The sequence below is a fragment of the Sceloporus undulatus genome, chromosome 6 (assembly GCF_019175285.1).
Source record: "Sceloporus undulatus isolate JIND9_A2432 ecotype Alabama chromosome 6, SceUnd_v1.1, whole genome shotgun sequence".
Classification (NCBI taxonomy): Eukaryota; Metazoa; Chordata; class Lepidosauria; order Squamata; family Phrynosomatidae; genus Sceloporus; species Sceloporus undulatus.
The window spans coordinates 112606879-112634798 of record NC_056527.1 but is presented as its reverse complement, the minus strand read 5'-3'; the positions used below and the strand labels follow the sequence as shown (position 1 = coordinate 112634798).

The following is a 27920-nucleotide window of genomic DNA, read 5'->3' as shown; positions in this document are numbered from 1 at the left end:
AAGATCCCTGTACTGTTAGCAGTCTTCAGGCAGGCTTTTAATACATAATCGTGGGGTGGCTTTTATATGGACTTGTGTTATATAACTCTGTGTGCTGTAGTTATGGCTCATTTTTTGTTTTCGAATGTATGTAATTTTATACTGTTTTTATTTGATATTTTAATTGTTTTTAAAACTGCTATTGTAACATTTAAAAAAAGTTTTTATTTGGGTCTCTTTCTGGGAGAAAGGAGGCATAAAATGAAATGAAATGAGTTGAAATGAAATGAACAGACAAATCAAATTCTCTTCCCCACCTTCATGATGGGTTCTGTCATCTCCTACCATTGATATCCTATTCTGCGATTCTTGCTCCCCGTGTCCAGAGCCTTTTTGAGGTGGTGACTTCGGAGGCCTCGTACCTTCGCTCGCTGACCCTTCTGATTGAGCACTTTATGGAGTCACGGGACATGGCAGCCACAATCCTCTTGCGTGAACATCGGATCCTCTTCTCCAACATCCGTAAAGTCAAGGAGATCAGTGAAAGGTCAGCACTGCCTTTTCCCTCTTGCTTCCAGGCTAGAGATATAAAATTTCTGGAAATTTTGGAGCCATAGAGGCAGGCGGTATATTTTTTCTAGATTTTGTTTTCAGAGAGAAAAAACAAACTATTGGATTTTTTCCCCTAAATGCAGTATAATAACTCTTACTTGTAGAAAGTCACATTGTTATGGTTATGAAGATAAAATACATTCAGTATTTGGCATAAAATCATCATGTTTGGTATATAAAATGTCTAGTTTACTTAGAAAATAACTCCAAATGGGATGTTCTAGAAGAGTTTCTTCCTGACGTTTCGCCAGCATCTGTCGCTGGCATCTTCAGAGAATGCTTGCCTGGAAAGGAGTTGTGTGTGTGTGTGTGTGTATATAGTGTGACCTTGAAAGGCAGGAGTGATTTGCATGTGTATTGTTCTGTTGATAATGGCAGGCCTCAGGGTCTGCCTCTTGTCTGTGTTTTCCATGAGCAACCTAACCATAGCTCTTCGTGGTCCCTATCCATCCTCTTGGCAGATTCTTGCAGGACCTGGAAGGGCGCTTGGCTGAGAGCCTGCAGATCTCGGATGTCTGTGACATCGTGGAGGAACATGCCCAGCAAAGCTTTTCTGTTTACATTGACTACGTGCGCAATCAGCTGTACCAAGAGAAGACCTACAGCACCCTCATGTGAGTGAAAGGGAAAGACCAGAGCCTGGGACACAATTAACTTTCTTTTTTGTGGTTACCACTTCCAGAAGCCTCCAGCCAACACAGCTACTGATCAGTCAGCAAAGACCTTTTGATTTGAGGCATTATCACACAAGGCTTTTAAAGTGCTATTAAAATGAGAGAATAGTGTTGTCGTCTCTGTGTCACCACTGCTGTGCCTTTGAATTGTTGTTAGAGCATCCCTTTTCATTGATGGGGAAAACCTATTAATAATCTCCCAATTGCACTGCTTTTCCATTACTGTACAAGTGCAATATGTCATCCATGGCAGTTCCAGTACTGTCAGTCACACAGGAGATTATCACATGGGGATGGGATAGGGGCGGGATTTCTCCCCCGTCCTTATCCTGTCCTCGACAGTGCAAATGATAGCTGGCGCAACATTGCAGCATCAGTCTTGTCATTAAAGTGGTATTGCAATAATGGGAAATTCTGTTAATACCAAATGCCAGCCAATGTCACTTTAATGACAGGATTGGCACAACTTCATGTGAAAGCCTTTGGGGCCATTGCTGTCATTCATGCTTCCTGGACAGGATAAGCGCGAACGACATGTGAAAATCCTTCCTGTGATCGAGCAAGAAAGACAGGACAATGACAAGCAAGGGATGAGAAGTCCCTTGTGTTATAATCTCCATATGTTTCCTCTTTTCCCTTTCTCTCTCCTAAGTGTGTAAGATCTGCCTTGCTAGATCCAACATCTTGCTTTGCACAGTGAACAAAAAGATACCTCTGGGAAGCCCATAGTTAGAAAGGGCGACTGGAAGAGAGGAAGAGAGATATTTAAATCATCAAATGGCATTCCAGGCAAGTTTGTTCTGGATCTCAGAGGAATGCAGTTCATTGCTTAAACTATGTATCAGTTACAGTGATTAGCACACCAGAAATAACTGAGGTCTTAAATACATTTTGGAATATTCCATTCTCTCTATGCTTATCTCTTGGTTACTACAGCCTTCTTTGATTTAGATCAGAACAGCTCAAAGAGGAAGATGCTGAAACATTTTACTTTAAGACTTAAATATTTCTGTTGCGTAAGTTATTGTAACATATTTATTCCTCCCAGGCCCCTGTACTACTGAGTGGCTCGCGCTCCGGATTTTGGGGGGTGGGTGGGGGAGAAGCAGGGTATCAATAATGTTAATACTAATATTAGTTGTAGAGAGAACTTGTAGCACCTTTGAGACTAACTGAAAGAAAGAAATTGGCAGCATGAGCTTTCATAGACTAAAGTCTACTTCCTCAGCTGTGAATGCATTTGAGGAAGTAGACTTTAGTCTACGAAAGCTCATGCTGCCAATTTCTTTTTCTTAGTTAGTCTCAAAGGTGCTACAAGATCTCTCCACAACTGATTCTGCAGACTAACATAGCTATATCTTTGAATATTAATAATAGTATTAGTGTTACTACTACTAGTACTAATAGTACTAGTATTAATACTAATAATGGTCTATCAGCCAAAATGCAGTCGAGAATAACCATCTATTATATGATGGGACTTTTCTCCTCTGCCCTCCTCTGCTCAAGTACAATAGTTCCCAAGCTTTCCCAAAACCTGTTTCAGAGGGTTTCCAAGCTTTCTGGAGATTCTGAGGGCACATGGAAGGCTATAGTTGGGGAAAAGTCTCCCTCCTGCAGTTCTGCTGGAAAAAGTTGTTCTCTCTGTGGAGCCACACTGTTGGTTCCTGACCTGCATAAAGCCATACATTTGATTAAAAACAGCATGAAAATAGTGAAGTCATAAAAATAAGAAGGTCAAGACAAAGATACTATGACGGTGCAATTATGACCACCTAAGGACTGGCACTTGGAGAATTATGTTTGTTATTACAGTCAGCTGTCAATATCCATGGATATCTTTATCCACAGATTTAACCATCCATGGATTGAAAATATTTTTTTAAAAATCCAGAAAGCAAACTTGATTTTGCTATTTTATATAAGGAACACCATTATCACTATGCCATTGTATTTAATGGCACTTGAGCATCCACGGATTTTGGTATCCACAGAGGGCCCTAGAACAAAACCTCCGTGGATACCAGGGGCCCACTTTACATGACAATATAGAATATATACTCTGTACCAGTTTTTGGTGGTAGTGAAAATCTTAGGGAAATGCCAGGGTTTACAGGAGTCCAAAAAACCTCAAAATCTTTGTAGAAAGGGAAAAAACTTGAAGGAGGAGACAGAGCATGCTGAGACTGTTGTCTGGCTGGCTGGCAGAAGGAAGGAGAGCGGAATGGAAGATCTTAAGGAGCATTCCACACAGCAGTATTTTATTAGAGGTCCTGCTTGGTAAAGCTCCAAATCCTGTTTCTTGATTCTAACTGCCACTTCTGTTCCCTCTCAGGGAGAAGAACCCCCAGTTTGCTACTGTTGTCACCCGCCTTCAAGAGCTGCCCCAATGCCAGCGGCTTCCCTTTATGTCTTTCCTGTTGCTTCCTTTCCAGAGAATCACCCGCATCAAGATGCTCATAGAGGTGAGACTTTGGATGCAGTCCTTGGCAGGACAAAGTTATTATTTATCGGTTACCTTTATACGCCCCTCTTTCACTTTACAACCACCCTTTGAGGTGGGACAGGCAGAGAAAGAGATTGGTCCAAAGACACAGTCTGATACATGATTCAATGAAAATTAGAGTCTAGTTCCATGACAGATAAGTCACTTTGAAGAGGGATATTTTTTTATTTCCAGGGAGCTAGAAAATTGTAAAGGTCACTCATTTTGTTGTGTGAGAATGAGAATTTCTGAAATCCCTTTCCTTGTTCAAATTTTGTTTCTGTCTCTTAGAACATCCTGCGTCGAACAGAAGAAGGGTCCCTACGAGAGCAGAATGCCATGAAAGCTTTGACATCTGTTTCCAAGGTGAGGCTAACTAATTCAGTATATGAATCTGTGCAGAGTCTGGAAAAGTTCATATAACTCCCAGAATCCACCAGCAAGCATGACCAGATTCTGTCATCCCAGAAGGGAGCATTTCCAAGTTCTGAACTTCTAAAGTTCCCTTAGACTGTTGTCCAGATAGTACAATGTTGTGTGATCTGACTGACAGCTGTTATCCTGGGCACATAATAGTTGTGCTCTTTGATCACCTTTATCCAATGTTGCCAGGATTAAACCTGAGACCTTCCACATCAAAATCATGCATTCTGTTATTGAAATAATTGCCTTTTCCTTCAAATTGACTCTGACTTATGTTGAGCCTATTGTAGGATTTTCTTTGCAAAGATTTGTTTAGAAGAGGTTTGTCATTGCCTTCCTCTCAGGCTGAGAGAGTGTAACTTGCTTAAGAGTTTGCATGGCTAAACCCAAGAGTTTGCATGGCTAAAAAAGGATTGAAAGCCTGGTCTCCTAGTCCAACACTCAGTCCACTACACCATAGTGACTCTTTTTCCATAATATAGTAAATAGTTAATATCGCTCCCTCTCATGCTTAATTCAGATCCAAGCTCTGATTATTATTTAGGCAAAATAGGGTTCCTCTGAAATGAAATGCTGTGGGGAAACTCAGGTTTTTGGAAGCACCCACTCCTTCTCCCAAACCCCCTCCAATGAGGCTTAAGCCTTTTCACTATTTTGAGACAAAGGGAATGAAAAATCAGGGTGGAATAGAATGGAGTATCTTGTTAAATAGGAGCCAGCATGGTGGGGTGGTATGAGTGTTGGACTATGACTTTGGAGACCAAGGTTTGAATCCTGGTTTGGCCATGGAAACTCACTTGGTGACCTTAGGTAAGTCATATTTTCTTGGCCTCAGAGGAAAGCAATGGCAAACCCCTTCTGAATAAACTTGCCAATAAAACCCTGTGATTGGTTTGTCTTAGGGTCACTATAAGTCAGAAACAATTTGAAGGCGAACAACAACAACAAATCTTTCTAAATGGCACAGTGGGCTGGGACTGGGAACAAGAGCACATTCCATGTAACAACATTTTGTTGCAGATCCTCACTCATCTTTACATAGGTGCAGCCCATTCCCTAAGGGTTCTCTTCCCTTCACAATAGGTCAGTAACTGAGTTTTTCCTTTCTTGTTTCCCCCAATTTTTTCTGACTAAGATAATAGAAGACTGTAATTCTGAAGTGGGGCGCATGCGTCACATGGAGGAGCTGATCCACATTGCCAGCAAGATTGAGTTTGACAAGCTTAAGGTCAGTAGGTTTTCAGCCTTGCACTATTATTTGGGATTGTGCCAACACACCAGGGCCCTGCATCTTTGCCTTTCTGTTACCGCACCACAAAGTGACACAAAAATATTACCCTTCTCTTGCCTTGTGTCTTTTGGTAGACGGAATACATTATACTGCTTTCCCCAGCTTGAAGCTCTCCATTTGTTTGGGACTGTGGTTCCCATTATTCCCCAGAAGATTGGGGAAGGCAGAAGTAGCATCAGAGTTTAGAAAAGTCACCCTTTTTTGGCATATACCTTGCAGAATCCATTAGGTTGAGGCATTCTGGGAGATTAGGTCCCAAAAAGCAATGTTTCACCCATTGGGCCATTGCTAGAAAGGGGAAGGTTCTTAGTCACATCCTCTGGAGACACAGTTCTCAATATATGGGCCTCCTCCAAAAATCACACAGAGTCTATACTTTTAGCCAGCTGGACAGTAGATTTGTCAGAACATTTATCAACTGTTTATTATTGAATCACAGTCAAGTATTTCTGCAAGTCCTAATGTAGATGAAACTTGAAGAATTCGCTTATTACCTAGTTACAACAGCTGCCTATAAAAACTACTTCTGAGAAGAGTCATTTTGAGTTGTTCAGCGGTTGCTCCAAACATTACTTTATATAAACTGAAAGGCTGGTCTCTCTTTTTCCAGGATAAAAGCCAAAATGAACCATTAAAATGAGTCCTTTCCATTTACAAAAACCTTATGTTATGCCTATTGATTATCACTGTACTTTCATTGTTGTTTTACTGAAGTCAAAATGTAAAACTAATTATTTATTAGTTTTTTCTGGGCAGATATCAGTCATGCACTTTGTGCTTTCTTACAAACACATGGCATTCTGGGTTTCATAGGCTGGTATTTTGTGGACCTCTGGGTCTCTGGTTTGCAGCATGGCCATGAGGGACCCTTTTCTCAATGCCTCTTTTGATCCCTCTTCGATTCAGGCTGTCCCCATCATCTCCCAGAGCCGGCAACTACTGAAGCAAGGGGAGCTGTTGGAGGTGGTTCATCGAGGGTCTATCTTTGGCACCAAGCCCAAGCTAGTGCCTATCTATTTGTTCCTCTTCAATGACCTACTGCTCATCACTCAGCGCAAGAGGTGAGCTGGGGATTTCTTTGGCTTAATGCAGATCAAGCAGCGAAGAATCATAGACTCATAGAGTTGGAAGAGACCACAAGGGCCATCCAATTCAACCCCATGTCCTATTCTCTGGAGCTGCAGAAAACAAACTTGCTCCATCCTCAATATGATGTGTCCTCAAATATTTAAACAGGGTTATCATATCACCTCTTAATAATCTCTTTTCCAGGCTAAACATAACCAGCTCCCTAAGTCTCTCATAAAACATGGTTTCCAGACCCTTCACCATTTTGGTCAATCTTCTCTGTACGCATTCCAGCTTATCAACATCCTTTTTCAGTTGTGGTGCCCAGAACCGGATACAGAGACTGAATGAACCTTGATGTTTAAAGGAGAGCTGGTCTCTATATATGCCTTCTTGAGGACTGAGGTCTGCTGGACAGCCCACCTCTGTGCCCTACTAGTGGGAACAATGCACTGTGGAAGGATATGGGACCTTCTTTGCTGTGGCACCCATCATGGAATACTCTTACCTTAAAGGCCCAGTTGTTTCCAATTAACTGATTTCATGACTAAAGCCCAGAGCAGATTCACCAGCCCCTGAAATCAGAGCTAGACCACCATTATTCTGGAGTACCATGAAGTGCAAGCATTACAAGTTTTGATGGTTTTCTGCCCATTCCCAGCTTAAACCAGCTTCATGCTTTTTCAGAGCTTGTTATTTTACCTTTAAAGGGATAGAACTTGACATTTTAAATGAGAAGAACAACAAAAGCAAGAAAAATCCAAACACTGGTTTCTGTCTTCAGACAGAGCAACTGTGGAACTGTGGAATCATCTCATTAATCTAATTTGTTTAGCTCAGAGGAAGCCAGTTTTTCACACTTGTGGCTTTTGGGAGGAAATGGGGTTTATTTGCTAATACAGTACCATATCTTAGGTGCCAACTTTCAGAAGCTGTGGTGGCAGCCCCCTTGTGCTGCCTAGTCAGCCAGGGCTAGCAACTATGTCACTTTTCTCCTGTGTGTTACTCATCTTTTGTCTGTTCTGCAGTTCTGAACGCTTTGTGGTGCTGGATTATGCCCACCGTTCCTTGGTCCAGGCCCAGGGCTGCGGGGAAGCCTACACAGGCCAAGGCGCAGAAAACAGCTTCTACCTGACACTGATGGAGAACCACCAAGGACGGAGTAGTGACCGCCTCTGCCGTGCCCCAACACAGTGAGTTGTTTTGATGTTTGTGGGCGAATGGGATAGGATAGGGTTGGGTAGAAAACAGATTTATTAAGATTTAGAAATGGTGAAGAGAGATGGAGTAAGGTGCACCATTCTCTTTCAAGGTGAAATAACCTGTTAGAGAACTTGGAATATTATAGAATCACAGATTGGAAAGGAGTTGACAGAGTTGTTAGTATGAGAAATGAGAAGGAGGAGAACCATGTATAATTCATGTATAATTGTCAACATAGTGGAGGAAAGGCAAGGCAGAAATATAATAATGACTATAAGAGATAGATAGGTTATCTGAAAGAATGACATAAACTCATGTAAGTTTTCCTTATGCCTGCGTATATCCTTTTTTGGGACGTTGCAGAAATTGGTCAGTTGGCCCTATATATCCATGGATTCTACATCCACGGATTCAGCCATCCACATCTTGAAAATACCTCCCCCCTAAAATAATTTCTGAAATGCAAACCTTGATTTTGTCATTTTATATACTATCTTAATATGCCATTTAATATACTGTATATACTCAAGTAGTATATACAAAATTTAGTCCAAATATTGACCCCAAAAACCTGAGTCGATTTTTCCATAGGTCAATGTAAGTATTGTAATTTAAGTCTTACTTAAAAAGGAGCCATCCCCTAGTGAAAGGCAAGATCATAATTGGTCCTGAGAGCACTGACCCTCCCCCTGACTCTCTCATCCATCCAGCCTTTAGTGTGAACGCAGCTATGACTGCTGGAATTTTTAAAGTTCTTTAGCATTGTTTTGCTTCATCCTTTAGATCCTTTGTTACATGCCCCTAGGTTTTACCCTTGACTTATCCATGAGTCATATCAAAATCTGTAATTTTCGTTCCCAAACCTGCCCTTGTCTTATACATGAAGTCAACTTATAGTTGAGTATATATAGTAATAGAACTTGAGCATCCATGGATTTTGGGTTCCATGGATGGCCCTGGAACCAAACCCCAAGAGATACTAAGGGTACACTGTATTACCTTCCCCCTTCTGCAGCATCCAAAGCCCACTTCAACTTACTATACAGTTTCTGAATACCCCCATGATCCTTCAGTGCTTCCTGGGGAGTGGTCAGGATTGGAGAAGCATCTGGCAATGTCCACATAGCCAGAGGTGAAATGATTACATTAGCACCAAGACTTTTGGAAGTCTCCAACAGATCCAGTAAATGATGCAGTCATTTTGCATCTAGCTACACAGACATAGCCAGAGCTTCCCTGATTACGTCCACTCCCCACGAGGCATGGATGTTCAGAGGCTGTATGTAAAGTCCAGTGTGGTGGTGGTATATGGCTGAGCCTAGTGTAAGTCTGTGTGCAGAACTGTTGTGTTACAATGAGCCACACAGGATTGGAGCTGGTATCTGACTGTGCAAGCCTGCCTAAATTTTAAGATCCTCAAGGCATTGCTTTCTCCCATTCTGAACACTGGAATTTTGAACTCACTTGAGCTTTTGGTGAGGCTACTTTGCATGTTCCTTCTGTAGCACTGAACTAAAGTCATTTCCCCACAAATCTACTGATGGAAAATAGCTGATCATGGATCATGGATTTTGTCTCCTGTTTCAGGTCAGATATGCACCGCTGGATAGGTGCATTCCCTTCTCACGAATCCCAGTCTAATGGCAAGCAGGAAACTATCTATGAGGACTGGGGTAAGAGCCTATTTATTTTTTTATCTATGAACTCTGTTACCACTACCACCTCCATATCTGAGCTTAAATACTTTCTTTTCTTTTGGGGGAGGGGATTGAAGTTCCCAGTCAGCATGGCCATTGACTGTGGGTTATTTTTGTAGCTGTAGTCAACACACTGCTTCCCAACTATTTTAAAACAGCAGGTCCTGGCAGTAGAATCCAACTGAGATAGTTTAAAATGTGTTCTGGGAATTGTAATCAAAGGCTTCAGGAAGGCAACAACTTGAGGAAGGATGCGCTATAAGGATGTCCTTACTTTTTCCTCTCTCTCCCTGTCTACTCTTCCTGCCACCAGATTGCCCCCAAGTGCAGTGCACAGAAACCTATACTGCCACCCAAGCTGATGAATTGAGCCTTGAGCCAACAGACATCGTGAATGTGCTACGCAAAACCAATGAGGGTAAGTATGTTTGTGATGAAATGCAGTGTTGGCAGATACACTGGATAATCACTGAAAAGAAACACTAGGAACTGATGGTTCCCATTTAATTTCGTCCGTGAATCATCTCATAGTTATAATCTGATGCTTTTATGGAGCTGCCCCAGGTGCTAAGCTTGTATAAAATTCAAACTAAAGCCTGTGGCAGATTCATTGTTTTGTTAACACAACAAGATAAGAAAAATGAAAATACAGTACGATCCCCATATATGTGGGGGATACATTCCTGGATTTACTGTGGAAACACAAAGCCATGAATAATAGTAAATTCTATTGAAACGAATGACTACTGGCAGAACCATAGAATTGCTCTGGAAGACCTAGAAATGCCTAGAGAGGACACCTCTCTAGGATTTCAAAGCCTTCCAGTGCATGTCTGTGGTCAACTTCTAGCAAAAGCATACCATAGAATCATGCTGGAGAACCTAGAAATGCTTAGAAAAAACACACCTCTCTAGGGATTTCCAGGCCTCCCAGTGTGACTCTATGGTCAACTTCTGGAAGAAGCATATCATAGAATCACGCTGGAGGACCTAGAAAAATGCCTAGAGAGAACATATTTTTTCAGACATGGGTAAATGAAAGCTTTCAAAGTATTTGGGGTTTTTTTGGGGGGGGGGGATTTGTTCTTGTGGCAACAATGCCACAATGTTAAAGGTGAATTGCTAACTTCAAAAGTCTAGCTTAAAACATTATAAACACTGAACAGGATGCCAGCCTAATTTTTATAGCTTTTTTTTTTAGCTTATACACTTACAAAGAGATTTTAAAATATTAACCAGGGGCATGATGACCCAACATCCAGAAGTGTTAAGAGTCTTTGGAGGTTGCATTTCCCAGAAACTGGGGGATTATGTGTTAGTTCCAAAAAAGACTAACAAGACCTTACAAGACCATCAGCTGCTATTAAGCATAGTAGCTTCAGATGGAACCTCCATGTTGAGAGGAAGTATACCTCTGATTATAGGCTGCTGGGCAGCTCTTTCGCTTTAACAGGAAGCACACACATGTACACACAGGATGGAGGAGCACAAAGTTAGAAGCTAACAGATCTCTCTTCCCTTTCCGAACTCCACTGCAGGTTGGTATGAGGGGGTTCGCCTGGCAGATGGCAAGAAGGGCTGGTTTCCCTCACGCTATGTGCAAGAAATCACCAATGAGCATGTGCGGCGGCGCAACCTTCGTGAGCGCTACCGTGTCCTACAAGCAGCTCGCCAGCTCCAGCTGATACGCACCAGCCACAGCAAGGGCAAATATGGTTCAGCTTGAGACGGCAGGTGCAGAACCACAGATGGGGACACTAAAGAGGCCGGCCTGCATGCATGCATTCTCTAAATACTGGGCTCAGAACCAGATTGACTTCTGTTCTGTTGGGCACAGAAGAAGCACTGCCACTGAGGGGTGCCCAGGATGAGTGATGACACTGGAGTATGGTTTGCAGTATGAGGGAAAACCAGTGGTGGAAGGAAGGCAAATGAGAGCAAGGTTTCCTTGTTGTCCTGAGCTGACAGCTGCTGTAATGTCATAAACAGGTCTCTGGAGGTGCCAAAGGCACACTTCTCTATCTGCCTCCTTAGCCACTTGCTGTCAGAAGCGGGTGTCAGAGTTTCAGCTTTTTACTGCACTGCACACACAGCAAGTGGCTTTTGGTCCTGTCACCCTACTCACAGGGTGCCTCTTTTGACTGGCCTTATGGTATCCAAGAGGAAAGACAACCAGTTACCCCGCAAAAAGAGTTGGCGTGTGCTATCTCCAACCACACTACTTGGAGTGCATGTGTTGAAGAGCAGCTCATTCTCAGTGGTGATGATTTGTCAGAGGAAGCACAGGCTGTTAGATGATATAGGGGCTATGGCGTTGTGGCTCTCTCTTCCAGTCAGATTCAGTATGCACAAACAACTTTTTGCTGTAATTATCCATCCAAAACTTCTTTTCAAACTGAGAAGAGGCAGATGGGTCTTCTCTTGGACCTCAAGGAGCATGAGAGGGGCACACACCCTTTTTCCTACCGTGAATTCCCTGGTCCAGGGGTTTGAACAAAGTTTCTCTATATTATCTGAGGTTAGGCTCGGGAGAGTTTATTTTTTTGGACAGCATCTTCCAGAACCCCTGAACCCAAACTGTGCAGGAGGTAAAAGCTGGAACTGGAGAACACACATGCTTATTTCCTTGTTCTTCTCAGCCAGATGGAGCGCTGATTACATGTGTGAACCCACCTGTAGCCTGGCACGATGACAGTAATATGGCTTGGGCCACAACCATCTGGGCACCTTTCCAACCCTGGGCTCAAGGTGCTTGTAACTTGTGTGTGTGCCTTGTTTATTTCCCTGCCAGCTGTGTTAGAAACTTGGTATACAAAGCAACTGAAAATCTCTACTCCCCCAGGCATTTTACAGATGAGTAACTGCCCCAGGTGCTGTACCACTTGCTGTCTTGGTGCCATTTCTGCCAGTATTCCACAGGACTTGCCAGTCTTCCTTTCCCTGGCATCGGCTTGGGGCCTTCTCTACCTCAGCAAGGATGTTCCTTTTCAACGAGCAACCCTCCCTGTTTCTTCAGCCCCCTTCTGGGGATATCTAGGGCTACTGCTCCGAGCCTAGACTTTCCCCCTTCTGGTGCTGGCATCTGTCTGCTGCCCTTCCTCAAGTATTTTCTCCCTAATGCCAACCCGTCTAGAACGGTGGACCAACCCATCACCCATAATTATGGAGTCCACCCCTGTGCTTCCAACCCTGCACCATGGCCCCAAGCCAATTCGTATTTATTCATTTGAATAACCTCTTAACTTCCATTTCAGAGGAGGAAATTTCCACATTCACTTGCTGAATATTGCTCACAGCCCTGGTAGTGTGCAGGGGGGGAAAGATTGTTTAATTTATTATGTACCATATTTGCCTGCATTGTTGTCTTTATTTTGTGTCTTTTTTTTCTATCACAATGCTTGTTGTTGTTTTTTAAATGAGGATGATGATGATGATGGAAAACTCTCTGTGTGAGACTGTTGGTCTTCTGCTTCAAGGTTTCCACTCTGGGTTTAGCTAATGATACTCATAAAATGGTGATTACAGACTACCACTTTCTGCAAGGTCCAAAGTTGCACTTGTATTAAGATATGGGAAAACTAAGACCATCTTAGTAGTACAGTGAGCCTTTGGTATCTCTTGCGATATTCAGCAAGGGGCCAACAAAATGACCATTGAGCATCAGGACTGATGCATAATAGGACCCAGTGCACCTTGACACACCAGCTAGGGAGTGCTGATGTGCACCAGTAGAACCCAATACACATTAGAACACTCTTAACAAGTATTCTGGTATGCATCTTCACAATTCACTAATAGGATTCTTTAGTGCCTCTGGTACAATTAAATATATGTAAAGTTATGCAACATAGACCGCAATAGGAAATTATAGCCATAGATCCTGTTAAGCAAAAAATCTTGGCTATTCAAGCATGACTTGAGTTCAGAATATTTTTAAGAATCATTCTTGTTCTGCTGTATGTCTTGATGGCTTTGTTGCTGTGTGCTTTCAAGTAGTTACGACTTATGGCAACACTAAGGCAAGATTTGTTCAGAGGAGGTTTGCCATTGCCTTCCCCTGAGGTTGAGAGCATGTGACTTGCCAAGGTCACCTAGTGGGTTTCATGGCTGAGCGGGGATCCAAACCCTGGTCTCCAAAGTCACAGTCTAACATTCAAACCACTACACCATGCTTACTGGCTTTACTCATTACCAAAAGGGCAACTAGTCATGCTTTTAGATCTAGCAAAGGCAGCATTTTGGAGTAACAGGTATACATTGCTTATTTAAAAAATAATGATGGTACTGTTACTTTAGCACTGTTATGCATGATTTCCTAGCTCCGACTTTGACCTTGCAACCCTGCCTTCCATACACTAATTGTAAGCATCGCTTCATTGCTCTGAGAAGTGAACAATTTGTCCATTTATTTCATTGTGTGACATCTGAATGGACTGTTCCATTGTTCCAGTTGCAGGATCAACATCAGGCTTGGTTGTTCTCAAAGAGATTTTGGCAGTTCCATGTATACTGATTTCCTGTGCTGGTCTCTTGCCCAGAAGAGGGATATGGAAGCAGGCAGAGTTCCTCTGAGCAGGGATTTATAGGCATTCTCAAAAGTGGAAAGGTCTGCCTTGACATCTGAGTTGTAATCTTGACTGTGGAATCACCTGACAAGCTGGCACGAGGGCTGCTGCCGCACTGCAAAATTAATGCAGTTTGACACTGCCTTAATTATCACGTCTCCATCTTGGTCTCCTAGAGTTCTGGTCCAACATTCAAACCATTACACCATATTGGCTCTCTCCAGATGTTGCTGGACTGTAATTTCCATTAGACCTAGCCAGCATAAGTAGTGGTGAAAGAAGTAGACTGAAGCTCATGCTGCCAATGTCTTTCTTTCAGTTAGTCTCAAAGGTGCTACAAGATCTCTCTACATACTGATGTTGGAGAGACAGCCTTAACAACTGGAAAAGAGACACGGTTCCCCTTTTCTGCTGATAGGTAGATCAGAGTGGTACCACTACTTGGGCTCTAGCATGTCTCCCTCTCTTCTCCCTACTGCTATCTCACATTGACCAGCATACTTCTAATTTAAAATATACAGTTTATTTGGTGTACTTTGGAACAAACAATAAGTTAAATGCTCTGTTTTGTAAAGGAAGCAGCTGACAGACATCCACCCCATCAGCCAGACCAGGCTGGGGACCAAAAGCCCACAGGATTACAGGAGGTTACACAAGGCTCTTGCCATTAAGTGCCTGCCGGAGCTCTCCTACTGCCTTGTGGGAGTTCTTGGCTCAACAACATCAATGAACTCAAAGAAACACCCCCACAAAGGATAATCTCCACATAAGACTGGGGGGGGAGGGAGATTAATCACACTTTAAGTAGCTCTTTGGGATAATCTTGATGCCACTCAAGTGGGTCAAGGAGTATTTGGTGTGTGTGGCATGTGTTGTCTTGGTCACTGGGTTGAACAATTTTTAACAATGTGAACATACAGCTGGCACTCCTGTTACGACTTAGGTAGTTGGTAGAGCAGCTGAACATTTGTTGGGGGTTAACTACAAGAGAAAATGACCCAACGTCTGTTCTGCTTCCATCTCCTGCCCCAATTTAGTTGACAAGAAGTATATAGACAAGTCCCCTTCTGCCCTATTCCTCCCTATGGCTGATAAAGCCCTGGAAATTAATTGGAGTACCCCAAATGACACTGGGAATTAACTGGGATACCTCAAATTTTCCTATGCCAATCATTTGTTTATTTTTGTTATTATTTTCTTTTCTTATATCCTGCCTTTCTCCCAATATAGGGACTCAAGGTGGCGATAAGGGGTCAAAGCAGACTCAGGGTTTACAGGCCACCCTCTGTCTTCTCATTTTTTAAAAGAGCAATATCAAAATTCCTGCACTAAAAGAACCCACAATCCCCCTTTCCCCTAAATCCTGTAACATGTAAGATGGATACTGATGAGTGAAAAGTACTCTGCAGTTACTCAGAAACATTCCTGTTTTTGCCACAAATGTCACAGCTTGTGAGTCCTGGCATAACAAGACAAAACAAAAATGTTTTGGGATTCAAGTAAGAATACAAAGAGAAGGGCCAGAAAGACCTGAGGGAAAATGGGAGGTATACATCATAATTCTTTGGAAATTCAGTATGGTTTGATTTGATGAAGAATTGTTGTGCTACGGCTAATATCGACTATTTCCAGATGAAATTGAACACCCTCATTTGTATACATTTATACGAGGAGCAGACAATACCATCTTCCTTTGGCAGCCCTCTCCTGTTTCCCTCTGTCTTCTTTTTTTCCTTACCAGAGAAAAATCTGTTAAGGGAAAAAAGGAGGGGGGAAAAAGAATACCTGCACAATACGTTAGAACAGTGGCCAGTAAATAAGAAGTACCCTTAAGAGTCCTATAATAAAGTCCATTGTGACTAAGCCATATTGAGGACGAAGGGGAAGGTTCTCTGGCAGACATCTTAGGTGATATTTGGGGAGAAGGATGCAGAGTTTATAGTCTTCTGCGTAATGGCAGTGTTGACTTGCTCCTCAACACCTATAGGATGTGGAGGGAAGGTTAGTGGAACACCACAAGGCAGCAGTGGTCACTCCTGGCACTAGTAGTGACCCAAAGTTCAGTGCTAGGCAAGGAACATGTCTTTCCACACCCTGGCATGTAGTCATCCATTTCAGTCCTTTGTTTTGAAGGCACCAAGGCAGATGTCAGTGGGAGGAAAATAGGAGACCGACCACTCTTCTTAGTCCTCCAATCTGCTTTCTGTAAGTCTCTGGCCTTCAGTGTGTTGACCACTGTAGCCCACTCAGTTCCCCTGGGGCCGAGCGGAGCATGGGAGCTGGTGTTAGGGGTCCACAAAAGAAACCATGATGTAGCGGGTGCCGCGGGTGGTAGGCAAGCCTTCATGGTAGTGAGTGAGGCGCCCAGGATGCATCAAGCTCCAGCCTTTGCGAGGAGATTCCACTTTGCAGTTGTAGCGGATAAAGCGGCAGCCACCACCCTATCAGGAAGACAGAAGAGAAAACTACATTTAGAAAGAGAGAGAGAGAGAGAGAGAGAGAGAGAGGATCTACAAGTATCAACCTCAGATAGGGTCAAGTGACTGGGGAAAACACAGCTGAAGGATTATCCAAATCCCATTCTTGTCCTTCAGTTTTGATGAAATCAGTTGAACCTGTTTTGAGTTGTAACCTTCTGAGTAACAGGAAACAAACTTGATTTATCCTTTATGTTGGGAGTGGGAATGCTATAGCCTCCAGGCTGCACTTGGCCTCCAAAATGTGATGTTATTGGATTCTCACTCACCAAAAAGAAATCTGGAGCAGGATGACCAGTTCTGATTCTGAAACCCTCTAGGAATGGAAATGCTGGCCACCCTCCCACAAATAATCAGGGCAGGGGCACACACCAATGCCTCTTTTAAATTTAGTTACAAATATTTATAACTCAAGAAGATAAGAGGAATGCAATGGCAAACCTCTAAATACATCTTGTCAAGCAATCCTATGAGAGGGTTGCCTTAAATTGGAGCTGATAGCTTAATCTAAAAACTTCAATGTGGCATATGACAATAATGAAACATAATTTTTTAGAAAGTAGAAACAATATTTATATGGCCCATAAAACAGGACTTAACTTAGACTATACAGGGAAGCCGTGTGTAAATAGCTAGGTGTTGAACATGGTCTAAAATTAAGAATTGTTGGAGCGTGTTGAGTGTCTGAGGAAAGGCATTCAGCACAGCGCATTCAGTGCTAGGCACCCTGCTCTGAACAACTGCAGGGCACACAACAGCACTGGGGGGCTTTTCCATTGATCCCAAATTTTCCCAAAAGAGGGTATACAAAATGGGAAATGGACATGGGACAAATTTGGTTGTGCTTTGGGGGCTTGAGCCATCCTTGGGAGATCATAGGAATTGAAAATTTGGCCTGAGGGCCTCCAGAGTTTGTCCTCTCCCAAAATATGTGACAACCCTTTAAATATTTGTACATTCACTCCTGATACTAAAATACTGATACTAAAAAGTGCATGTAGAACTTCAAATGCCACCTGCTCAATTAAATTGGGACATTGTTTTAGTTCAGTGGTTCCCAACCTTTGTTTCTCTAATTGAACTTGAGCTCCCAGAAGCCCCAGCCAACTTGGCCAACAGTCAGAAATTATGGGAGCTGAAGTTCAAAACACATGGAGGACCAAAGGTTGGGAAGAATGGTTTTAGGTGGTTAAAGGTAAAGGTTTTTCCCCTTTGACAAGATTGTTAAGTTGTGTCTGACTGTAAGGGGTGGTGCTCATCTTTGTTACTAAGTCGAGGGGACTAGCATTATCAAAGATAACTCCGTGGTCATGTGGCCAGCATGACTGCACAGAACGCTGTTACCTTCCCACCAAAGTGGTACCTATATGTCTACTTGCATGCTTTTACATGCTTTCGAACTGCTAGAATGGCAGAAGCTGAGACTAGTGATGGGAGCTCACTCCATCTGGCAGTACTTGGGTCTTGAACTGCCGATATGGCTCTTGTCAGAGTCAGCATCTTAACTGTTACTTAAATGAAAAACAACAACAACAACAACTAATCAAGCTACTCAAGGGGTGGGAATTAATTGCCATCTGCTCTACCACCTAGGGCTGCTGGGAGATGCAGTTCAATAACATCTACAGGGCTCCACAATTTCCAACCCAATCTGCTCAAAACACTGGTGTCCAAGAATGTTTTTCCCATTTGATGTTTCCATTCTAGTATCATCTCTGCTCCAGGTCTGGCTACATCCCACTCACTAATAACAGTTTAGCCTAGAGCATGCCCCCATTTGCTCTGTAGGGGTTGCTCACCTCATAGTCGATTCCTTTGTGGTTGAGAGCGACATTGATGGTGAAAGTGGAGGAATCGTGGTGGGGCCGGAGTGAGGGCTGCTCATCTGGACGGTACCGGACCATGAAGTTCATGATCGCTCGAGCCTGAGAAATGGAAGCGAGACTTTGTGATAAGGAGGGGAGCGGCAAATTGCACTGTATGCGTGCAGCCAATACTGGGAAATTATTTTGTCTTCTCTTGGACTACAGAGATTAACATACACAGCTTTTAAACTGCAATTACAGGCAGAAGAAAGTGGCTTTGGCAATATTTACCACACAGAGACACCTCTGATCAGTAGCTGCTGTGTTGCCAAAGCACGGTTAGGACATCCCTTTTCCTTGATGGGGAAAACCTGTCAGTGAGTTCGCAATCATGCTAGTGCCCAGATGTGAAACATCGCTGCTGGGGCAGTTGTGATATTGGTATTAGTTTCAGTGTCTCTTCCTCTCCTCCTGTCCTTCCTCCCTTTTACTTTATTTATTCAAAAATAAAAATAAAATAAAGACTGAAAGGTATATGTAGGGCATAGAGTAGGGAGGTGAAGTTAAGGGGAGTCAGGAAGAGAACATGATGTTAGCAGCAGGTCCAGTCACGCAATTGTGAAGACGTGTGATAATGGCTGCTCTGAAATTGGTATGTTTCCTTTATTTTTTTCAATTGACACAATTGAACAGGGTTCATGTGATAATGTCCCACAACATTATCAACGCTATCTGAAATACTGTAACTCCTTGTAGGAGCCTATTTGAGTTTTAAGATCTTTCGGGAAGGGCTGGGAGCTGTGATCCAAACATGAAATCCAAAGTTCAAAGAAGTCCAAAAGGTCCAAACCCTATTTGACATTGGCATAACCCCTTCTTGACAGTTACAACAATTTCTGCTGCCAGATACATTTTGGGTCTCCCCAAACTATGATCCTCAGGATTCCACAGGATGCAGCTATCAAAGTTAAAGTGGAAATGTGCTATTACAACATAGTTTGAAAGGCCCCATGTCTCTCTATAACTAGGTATTTTAAATCTTATCCCACTATTAATTTTCCCATGTGCTCCCTTTGTGACTAAACCTCCTGCCCCAGCTGTGATACTTCACCATGGTGTCTGCTGGTTGCCCACTTATTGAGAGCAATACTATACCTTGGTGTAGTATCCTGGGTAGAGCTTCTCTGTGACAGGGGCGATGTAGTCTCGCAGGAACTGCAGCCATTCCTTCTCAAAACCAATTTGGTTCATGTGGATGTCCACAGTAGGGACATTCTCATAGCCACCAGCTAGTCGGGTATCCTAGAAGAGACATGCTCATTTACAATCAGGTGAAGTGGGCTGCCCTGAGATCATGCAGTCTAGCCCCCATCAACCTATACATGAAAATATCACCAGCTCACAAGCATTCCAGAACCCCACTCCACCCCAAATTACCTCTGTTTTCCTCTGCATTCCCTCTCAAAATGGCAACAAACATAATGGCATCTCATGCCACTATTTTTAGAGGGACTGTAGAGGAAAACAGAGATATTTGGGCTTGCTGTGTGCCTTTATGGACTCCGAGTGTGTGTGGAAGAACTGGCCGTTGGCTCCTATGCAGTTGCCCATGCCTGAGCTGTATAGTCCCAGCCATAGAATGCCTCAACCATAAGCAAAAACTGAACAATAGCTCTGTGACATCTCTCCTTTCCACTCTAAAAATGCTGCATCATGTGTGAATGGCATTTCTCCAGCTAAGCTGAAGCCCCAGCACTTGAAAGAATAATAATCCATGAACACCTCTGAACAGAACTTTTGAAACGTCAAGAGGATTAGTAATTTGAAACCAGTAAGATCACAGCAGGGATGGGCAACTGCAAAGGGTCCAGGAATCAGGTCTTGCCTCACAACTCTCAGAGAACTGCATGGACTGCCAAAAATATGAAAAAGGTGTGTGTGTGTGTGTGTGTATGGGAATCAGTGGCTGGTTTTGAAAATCAGGTATTTTTATTGGGGTGGTGGTGACAGTCTGCTGCCTTGAATCTCTATGTTGGGAAAAAGGCTGGATATAAGAAAATAATAATAATAATAATAATAATAATAATAATAATAATAATAATAATAGTAATAATAATATGAATGACTGATTGCAGAAGCATCCAAGAGAAGTCAGAAAACCAGTCCAGGGAACTGGAGACATCAAGGGCCACAAAAACAAACTGTATGAGACTATGTGCATCTCTGCTGGCAGGCTATTCCTGTAGTTCAAGGCTTATTCTGCACAAAATTTACATGTGTTTTCTTGGAAACACAGCATTTTCTCTGCAAGGGACATTATTTTCTGTGATGCTTCTTGTGCATGTTTCCTGTACAAAACTACCACAAAGGACTTTTGTACAAAGAAACTCCCAAAATGCAACTGGCCTCCAAAAAACCCAAAACAAAAACAAAATATTTTTCAAAGACTTTCTCTCAGCAGGAAGAAAACTGCTAAAAATTACTTGTTGATCCTTTGAAGAAAAAAACCCTGAAAAATGACACCTCAGATCCCCAGACAAGGTGGCATCCTTTCCCCATTAACCAGAGAAGCTGTGGCACTGTGTGCCTACCTCATGCTTCCCCCCAGACCATTGACCGAAATTTTCTGCCTCTTCCACGAGCTCATCACACATCTGATCGGTGAACACTGGGAACCAGTAAACATCAGGACAGGGCTGAAAAATGAGAGATGGGATGGTAAGGGCTGGAAGAAAGATCACAGTGGAGGAGAGAGCACTGGGATCTCATGGGGACCTCTTACTTGCTCATAGTGTTCCCCCTCTAGCACCTGGGAGTAGTTCTCATGGATGTATTTGTCCTGCCAGTCCTGAAGAAGGAAAAACAAATGTGGAGAGACATTAAGGATGATAAGGAGCACACAAGGGAGCCATTTTGGTTTTAATGCTAACCAAGGTTTCTAGCCCTCACGGCTTCAGAGAAGTGGCTTTTCCAAAATGGTGTGGAGCGAACAATCTGAGAGCATCTGAGGCTGCAGCACAACTGAAGCAAAGCATGTGTGGATGTGGAAAGTGGCAGACCATTGTAAGGGTTGTATTAAAAACTGGGTGAGGATTATGGTATATTTACCGTTGTTTATTTTCTGGCCTGAAAAGCCTTCTTGTACTGCAACCCAGAGCTTCTGTTTTATGTAAAATCTTTGCAGTTTGCAAAACTGTGTTATTTTTAGTGTGAAATTAATATTATTGCTGACCAATGATCAGAGGGGGTCAATGAGGACAGAAAACTCCAACAGGCTAGATGGGTGATCTCAGCAGACCAGATTATGTCTACAAGAGATTTCTTTCCCCAGCTCTGTGGCACTGTAGGAAATTTTAAATGGTGGCACTTAATAAGAGCCATCTTTTAAATTTCCCATTATGCCCTGGCACAACACAGTTGAGACAAGATAAAAATCCTTCACAGTGGGTCCATGAGAGTGCGAGTCGTATTGCCTCTGATGCCAGATAAGCCTGCCGTGCAAGCAGCAAATGGCAAAAGTTTCCCCAAATCTGAGGGGAAATTGTGTATCCCACTTTCGTTATATCTTGAGATGCCCAATTTTATGAAACTGAGCAGCCACTCACCAAAGGATTCTCTGAGATCTGCCAGAGATCAGGATGTAGCCGGGAAGTGTTGTATCTAGAGGTCGAAAGAAGGCGTCCAAACTCATCCCGGTTACTGATGTGAAGAAAGATGCCCTGAAAAAGGAAAGAGAGATCTAAATTTGGGTTGGGAAAGGAACAAAAACTTCACACAGATTCTGCCTGATCTCACAGACCACCACTCTGAATAGCACTCAGGTTTAAAACATGTTTCTTGTCCTCAAGATGACCAATCTGACTGTATGTTGGGACTGGTTTTATTTCACATCCAATGAAACCCCGAATGGGACAGGGCCTGAACCAAACTTTCTCAGCTATGAAAAGCAGAAAGTTTTGTAAATATAGGCAAATAGGAACAATTCACATATCCCATGAGAGATGCAGAATACACCTTTCAAAGCACACAGGGATATGGATTAGTGGAGTCTCCTAGAGATGCCAAGGTCTCACCTTCTCCCTCACACTTTTGCAAAAGGCCATATCTGGATCTGTGTCATCCAACGTGAAGATATTGCGCTGGGGCATCTCACGGCGTAAGGTCTCTCCTCGTAGCAAATATGCCTGGGAGATGTAGGGGACGTTCCACATCCCACTTCAATGGAGAAAAGGGACAGGAGAATCATTAGTGCCAAAAGCAGGGCAGTCCACTAGAAAAGGGGTGAGAAACTTCTCTCAGCCCAAGAGTTGGATTTAGTTTTGGAGGTGTTCCCCAGAGGCCACCTTTTGTGAGTGGGCAGAGCCAAAGGCAAAAAATGGTCAACTAAAGTATAGCAGTAAGTTGAAAGCTCTTAGTAATTAATCTGGAAGGGTGTTTGGAATTTTTAGAATGGAGAAAACTACCATGATGAAACCTGGAAAGGTACTAAACTGAAGTAGTCAACTGAGCCAGGCCAAGGACATAGTTTCTGTCCCTAAGACTTGCTGCAGACCTTATGGACTGCCAAAAAAGCAAAAATAAAAATATCAGACAGTCTGAAAAGGGTAATTTTTGAGGTTAAATAGTTGAGAGGGTCCTGAAATTCCACTGTCTCATCCTCTCCCAACTGAGCCTTACCTTGGTTTATCAAACAAATGCAACAATGGGTTCAGCAACACTGTAGACATAAGGCAATTTGACACCACTGCCATGGCTCCATCCTACAGAATGCTTGGATTTGTAGATTCATGAGGCACCAGCAGTCTCAAGCAGAGAATGCTAAAGGCCAGGTAAAATTACAAATCCCAGAATTCCATAGGATGGAGCTACAGCACTTGAAGTGACGTCAAACTGCATTATTTCTACAGTGTAGATACATCCAACATTTCCCCCTAAAAGTCCATAAAAAGTCCATAACTTAGAGAGGCAATTAAGGATACTTTTTGACAAGACAAAGGTCCAGGGAGTCCAGAGGGCTGCAAAAACAGCCTTGGGGTTGGGGCACATTTTTCCCATCCCTCCAATAAATTGAACTTTTCTAAGCTCTGCCTGTAGCTGTGAGACTACTTTTCCATACACATATCAACTGGCATCTAAAGCTTAAGCCCTTTTTCTCACTACCAAAACTCACATTCTCTTGCCTTGGACCAACTCTACATAGTCTTCTGAACGGGCGTAGTATTCATCAGGGCTCAGAGCACCCCAGAAGTTAGACCAAAGTTTGCCATACCGGGACATCATGGGAGCAATCACTTTCCTGGATGGTGGAGTTTTGGGAGATGGGGAAGGCAGGAAAGAAAAAGAAGGTAGGTGAGAACGAGGAATTCCTGTGACCTGGTCTTTCAGGCTCTGAGAACAAAAGGAACAGCAAAGAATAATTTCTCACTTGTTCTCCTGAATAAGGGTCTGTAGGATTTCGGAGTTCGTCACCACCACGTCAGCATCTAGGCTGAAGTAATAGTGACAGGTGTTGTCCTGTCGGCAAAGATCCCTGTTGCCCAAACACAGAAGGAAAAGTGGTTAGATCTTATGTTGAAACACACTTGCCCAGTGGTATAATAGAGAAAGGTTCAGCAGGGCTTTATAATCAACTGGAATAATGGAACATCATCATCATCATCATCATCATCATCATCATGCTTTATTTATATAGCGCTGTAGATTTACACAGCGCTGTACATACAAACAATAAAATAGATAAAGTAAATCTGCCCATGGCGTACAATCTAAGATTATTTCAGGGGGTGATGGTCATTCCTTTCTTTGCAAGAGGTTTTTAAAGATGGCCATCTGTCAGTGATACTTCAGTTGCACCAGCAGGAGGTTAGACTAGGTGGCTTTTAGGGTGCTTTCTTATTCTACCAATCTATACTCATATGCCACCCAGTACTGGCTGACTTCTTTCCTTGGGCCTTAGCTGTAATCCTTACAGAATTCCTGGATGTATTCCTGCTTGGCAGGAGTTGGACTGGATGGCCCTTGTAGTCTCTTCCAATTCTAGGATTCTATTATTCTATGAGAAGCTGAAACGGTTGTTTTTTTTACAACATGAATATGTTGTTGGGAACTACTTCTGTTGTGCAACAAAGTATTCTGAGATGGTTTAGTCTTGAATGAGCAATTAAGACAATGTCTGATTTGCTGTGAAATCTCTTTGGGGTCATGGTTATGGAGGACTGTCATGTCAAGTGCCCAAACTTCAAAATTAAGCATGACACCACTCTAAACCCCATTTACCTCCCTGCCCAGAATACCTCCCAACATTTTTACTTACATGGCCATATCTCTTGCTTCACTCTCACTTAGTTCCTCCTCTGGTCCTACAAGCTTGATGCTGTCAAAGGCCTCACGGAGCCGTTCCCACTCGGCTTGGATGTGTGGCTCATGATACACCACCTGGCAAAAAAAAAGTTGGGACATATTAATGTCATCTAGTAAGGAAGGGAGTAATCTTTCTCTTTTGGACTGCATTATTGCAACATAAGAGAGGACTCTTGTGCTTTTAATGCAGCATTGCACAGGAGAAAAATATATGGTGGATGCAGAGCTCCAGCAGACTTGGGCACTTATATCATCAGATGGGGCTGATTATTTGGGATAATCAGGTGGTGCATGGGTTCATAAGCAAGAGCGCACAAATGTGTATGGAGTCAGGAAGCAAGGGAACAGTAACAGAGACTTTGATAAAGTTCAGAACATTTCTACACTGGGTAATACAGAGGTATCATTAGATTATCCCATAATAGACCTGCAAGAACTGTACACAATTTTACTCCACTATTCAGTGCCCCAAAGTGATGCAGAGGAATTATTCTGTGGAGTAAAAAAAAATCCCCTTATAAAAAGTAGGATTTTTGTTGGGAACCCCCCCATACGTTTTTATCCACAGAATAATTTCACCACAGCCTTTTCAGACATTCAAATATAGATGGAATATCCCAGAAGCTTATTCGTTTCCTCCCAGAGTAGGGAGAAAAACCCATAATTATTCATACTGACATGCAAGGACAAAATAACCAAGGGTTCATATTTCTACTTTAGAGCCAATACTGGCCAGGAGGCTGGCATCTTCTGAAACAGAAATTGGCATTCTGGTGACATCCTGTTCCTTTTTGAAAATGTTTCTGGGATGTTTTTCGCTACTGCCACATTGCAGAATTAATGCAGTTTGGCACCAATGTAACTGTCATGGCTGCATCCCATGGGATCCTGGAATGGCACCAGAGCGCTCTGACGGAGAAGGCTAAATATTTCACAAAACTACAGATTCCAGAAATCTACAGCATTGAGCTATGGCAGTTAAAGCAGTGCCAAACTGCATTAATTCTATAGCGTAGATGCAGCCTTAGGGTGGCAGTGATTCATGGTGAAACAGCACCCCACAGGGCAGAGAGGGTGAGGGATTGGGGGCATGAAGAACACAAGGAAGCCCCTTTTGCTTGCACAGTTCCCACACCTCCCTTTAGTGGGGAACACAACTTACACGATTGTGGATAAAGAGGCTGAGATGTGAGTAAGGGTAATCGAAGGTCAAAAGCCGCTGGAGAAACTGAGGAAAAAATGGTGTGGGTTGCTCAATGAAAATGCCGATCAGCACGTGTGGGTATGACTCTTCCTGTAAAAAGAAAGGACATGAAGAGAAGTAAGCATATTCTCCTAAAAAATCTCCAACGTCACACAAAACTCACTTCTCTGTCAAAATCTTCCAACATCTGCCACTTTATGACAACCATTCCACTTCATTTCTTTATCCAACTCACTGGCAAATCTGACAGATCCAGGAGATCTTGATCACACGCCCCACAGCCCCCTTCATACGTCCAGGCATTAGGGACATAGTTGCCCAGATAGTTTAACTGTAGCTGTGAAAACAGAAGGAGAAGAAATAACACAGGTCATCACAAGGAAGATGGGATTGGCTGCTCTACAGCTGCACCAACTTGGATTCTTCCCTGTAATTCTTGCCAAGATTGCCAAGACTGAGGTCAAGATAGGATGAGAACATGACCTCCTAAGACATTACCTAGATCCTATTGCTACCTTTGACTAGAGTAGGCCCACTGAATCACTGAGATTGACCTATGTGTTGACACACCACTCAGCAAGTGATTTAGTGGGTTTGCTCTCTAGGCCTGTGTTTGCAGAATCAGAATTCAGAAATACTACTTTTCCAGAATGCAATTCAAATGAGCAAATGAGTCTTTTGTTGTGTGAATTTCTGACATAGCGACCCTATGACTGGGTTTGCTTGGCAGATTTTATTTAGAGAAGCTTTGCCTTCCTCTGAGGCTGGGAGAGTGTGATTTCCCAAAGCCACACAACAGATCTCCATAGACAAATTTGAATTTGACAAGAGATTTGAATCCTTGTCTCCCAGTGTCCTAGTCCAATACTCAAACCATTATACAATACTGGCTCTCATAGTTTAAAGAAAAAGTCAACTTTCCAAGCTGTGTTTGGATCATTGACAGTAGCATCATTGGGCTATTAGGTCCCTAACACTTTTGATAACTCTTTAAAAGTATGGAGCAAATTCCAGAGTGGAAACACTGCCACAGAAGCCACCAACCACCATCGGGGAGTAGTTCTTCAAAGACAAATGTCCCCCTGCTATTTGAGGAAAGGGATTACCTTGGTGGGCCCATTGCCATGGATGACAACGGGAAGAGTGTCATAGGCCACGTTTCGGGCTCGCACTCGGGTTGGCTCAAATTTCAGAACCACTTCCTCTATTAATCAAAGAGAAATAAGAACATTGGGAAAAATATGCAACACATTTATTCATTCTGACTGAGAAACATGAAACAAACAGAGGTTTTCTTTCTTACCCACTCCCAACTGGCCTACCAGAACTTAGAAAAGTTACTTTGGGGGCAGCATCAGATAGTCACTTCCATGACAATCAGGTGGTGAATCTGTTCTGAGGTTTAGTCCAAAGTTTAAAGTGGATATGAAAGAGGCTCCTTAAAAGTTCACACCAAAAATCAGAACAGACACATTGCCTTGCTGACATGAGAACCAACAGCTACTATTGTGGTTTGGAGCAGAACTACCAGAATCGCATTGACCAACATAAACACTAGTGATGATGATGGAGGGATTCTGGGGGCTGTAGTGCAAACAAGTAATATTTCTGAGCTTTACTAGAGCAGGAGTGACAACTGTATTGCCCACAAGCCACAATACCACCTGCCAATGCCTTTAGAACTCCCTATTGTCCCCTCCCCAAATTTAGAACCCCAAATTGAAAACTGTACTCCCAAATGCCTCTGAGGGATGTGAATCTTGGTTTTAAGATATTTCTGGGAGCTCCACACCCTGTTGTGCCTGAAAGAGCTCTCTCTCTCTGCAACCAGAATAATCTCATCTTTGCTTGTTGAAAAAGGTAGTGTGTGACTTATGGAAGTCTAAGGGGAGGAAGGTGAAAATGGGATTACAGACCTTTCAGAGGTGCCCACACCGTAGTCCAGACACATCCAATAAGTGTGCATCTGCACTTATACTTTCTTTGAAATGTGGAATCTTCACTACATAGATGAAGGGAACCTACTGACTCCAAGAGAACCTTCTCCATACTGTTGTTTCTGTGTAGCAGAAGAAAA

The 27920-nt window shown here is 42.9% G+C and overlaps 2 protein-coding genes across 5 annotated transcripts in view; one reads left to right on the top strand and one right to left on the bottom strand.

Annotated features, from left to right (window-relative positions):
- The window catches only part of ARHGEF15 (Rho guanine nucleotide exchange factor 15), a 51199-nt gene extending 37904 nt beyond the window's left edge, over window positions 1-13295 (top strand). For both annotated transcript variants that reach the window (XM_042473023.1, XM_042473022.1), the window contains 10 exons: window positions 366-526; window positions 1053-1205; window positions 3601-3730; window positions 4042-4116; window positions 5309-5401; window positions 6371-6525; window positions 7561-7725; window positions 9323-9408; window positions 9746-9850; window positions 10971-13295. In XM_042473023.1, the coding sequence (XP_042328957.1) occupies window positions 366-526; window positions 1053-1205; window positions 3601-3730; window positions 4042-4116; window positions 5309-5401; window positions 6371-6525; window positions 7561-7725; window positions 9323-9408; window positions 9746-9850; window positions 10971-11158 (1311 nt within the window). In that variant the 3' untranslated portion in view covers window positions 11159-13295. The remainder of the gene's footprint in view (window positions 1-365; window positions 527-1052; window positions 1206-3600; window positions 3731-4041; window positions 4117-5308; window positions 5402-6370; window positions 6526-7560; window positions 7726-9322; window positions 9409-9745; window positions 9851-10970) is intronic.
- A 1203-nt stretch (window positions 13296-14498) lies between these two features.
- PLOD3 (procollagen-lysine,2-oxoglutarate 5-dioxygenase 3) overlaps window positions 14499-27920 on the bottom strand; it is a 28739-nt gene continuing 15317 nt past the window's right edge. The window contains exons 7-19 of one of the 3 annotated variants that reach the window (XM_042473025.1): window positions 26950-27047; window positions 26079-26180; window positions 25802-25933; window positions 24593-24714; window positions 23705-23809; window positions 23450-23575; window positions 22353-22494; window positions 21885-21998; window positions 21062-21127; window positions 20871-20975; window positions 19435-19581; window positions 18274-18399; window positions 14499-16438 (exon numbers count right to left, since the gene is read on the bottom strand). In XM_042473025.1, the coding sequence (XP_042328959.1) occupies window positions 16283-16438; window positions 18274-18399; window positions 19435-19581; window positions 20871-20975; window positions 21062-21127; window positions 21885-21998; window positions 22353-22494; window positions 23450-23575; window positions 23705-23809; window positions 24593-24714; window positions 25802-25933; window positions 26079-26180; window positions 26950-27047 (1541 nt within the window). In that variant the 3' untranslated portion in view covers window positions 14499-16282. Of the gene's footprint in view, window positions 16439-18273; window positions 18400-19434; window positions 19582-20870; window positions 20976-21061; window positions 21128-21884; window positions 22019-22352; window positions 22495-23449; window positions 23576-23704; window positions 23810-24592; window positions 24715-25801; window positions 25934-26078; window positions 26181-26949; window positions 27048-27920 lie in introns of those variants that run through there. The other 2 variants (XM_042473026.1, XM_042473027.1) reach the window with 2 other exon arrangements.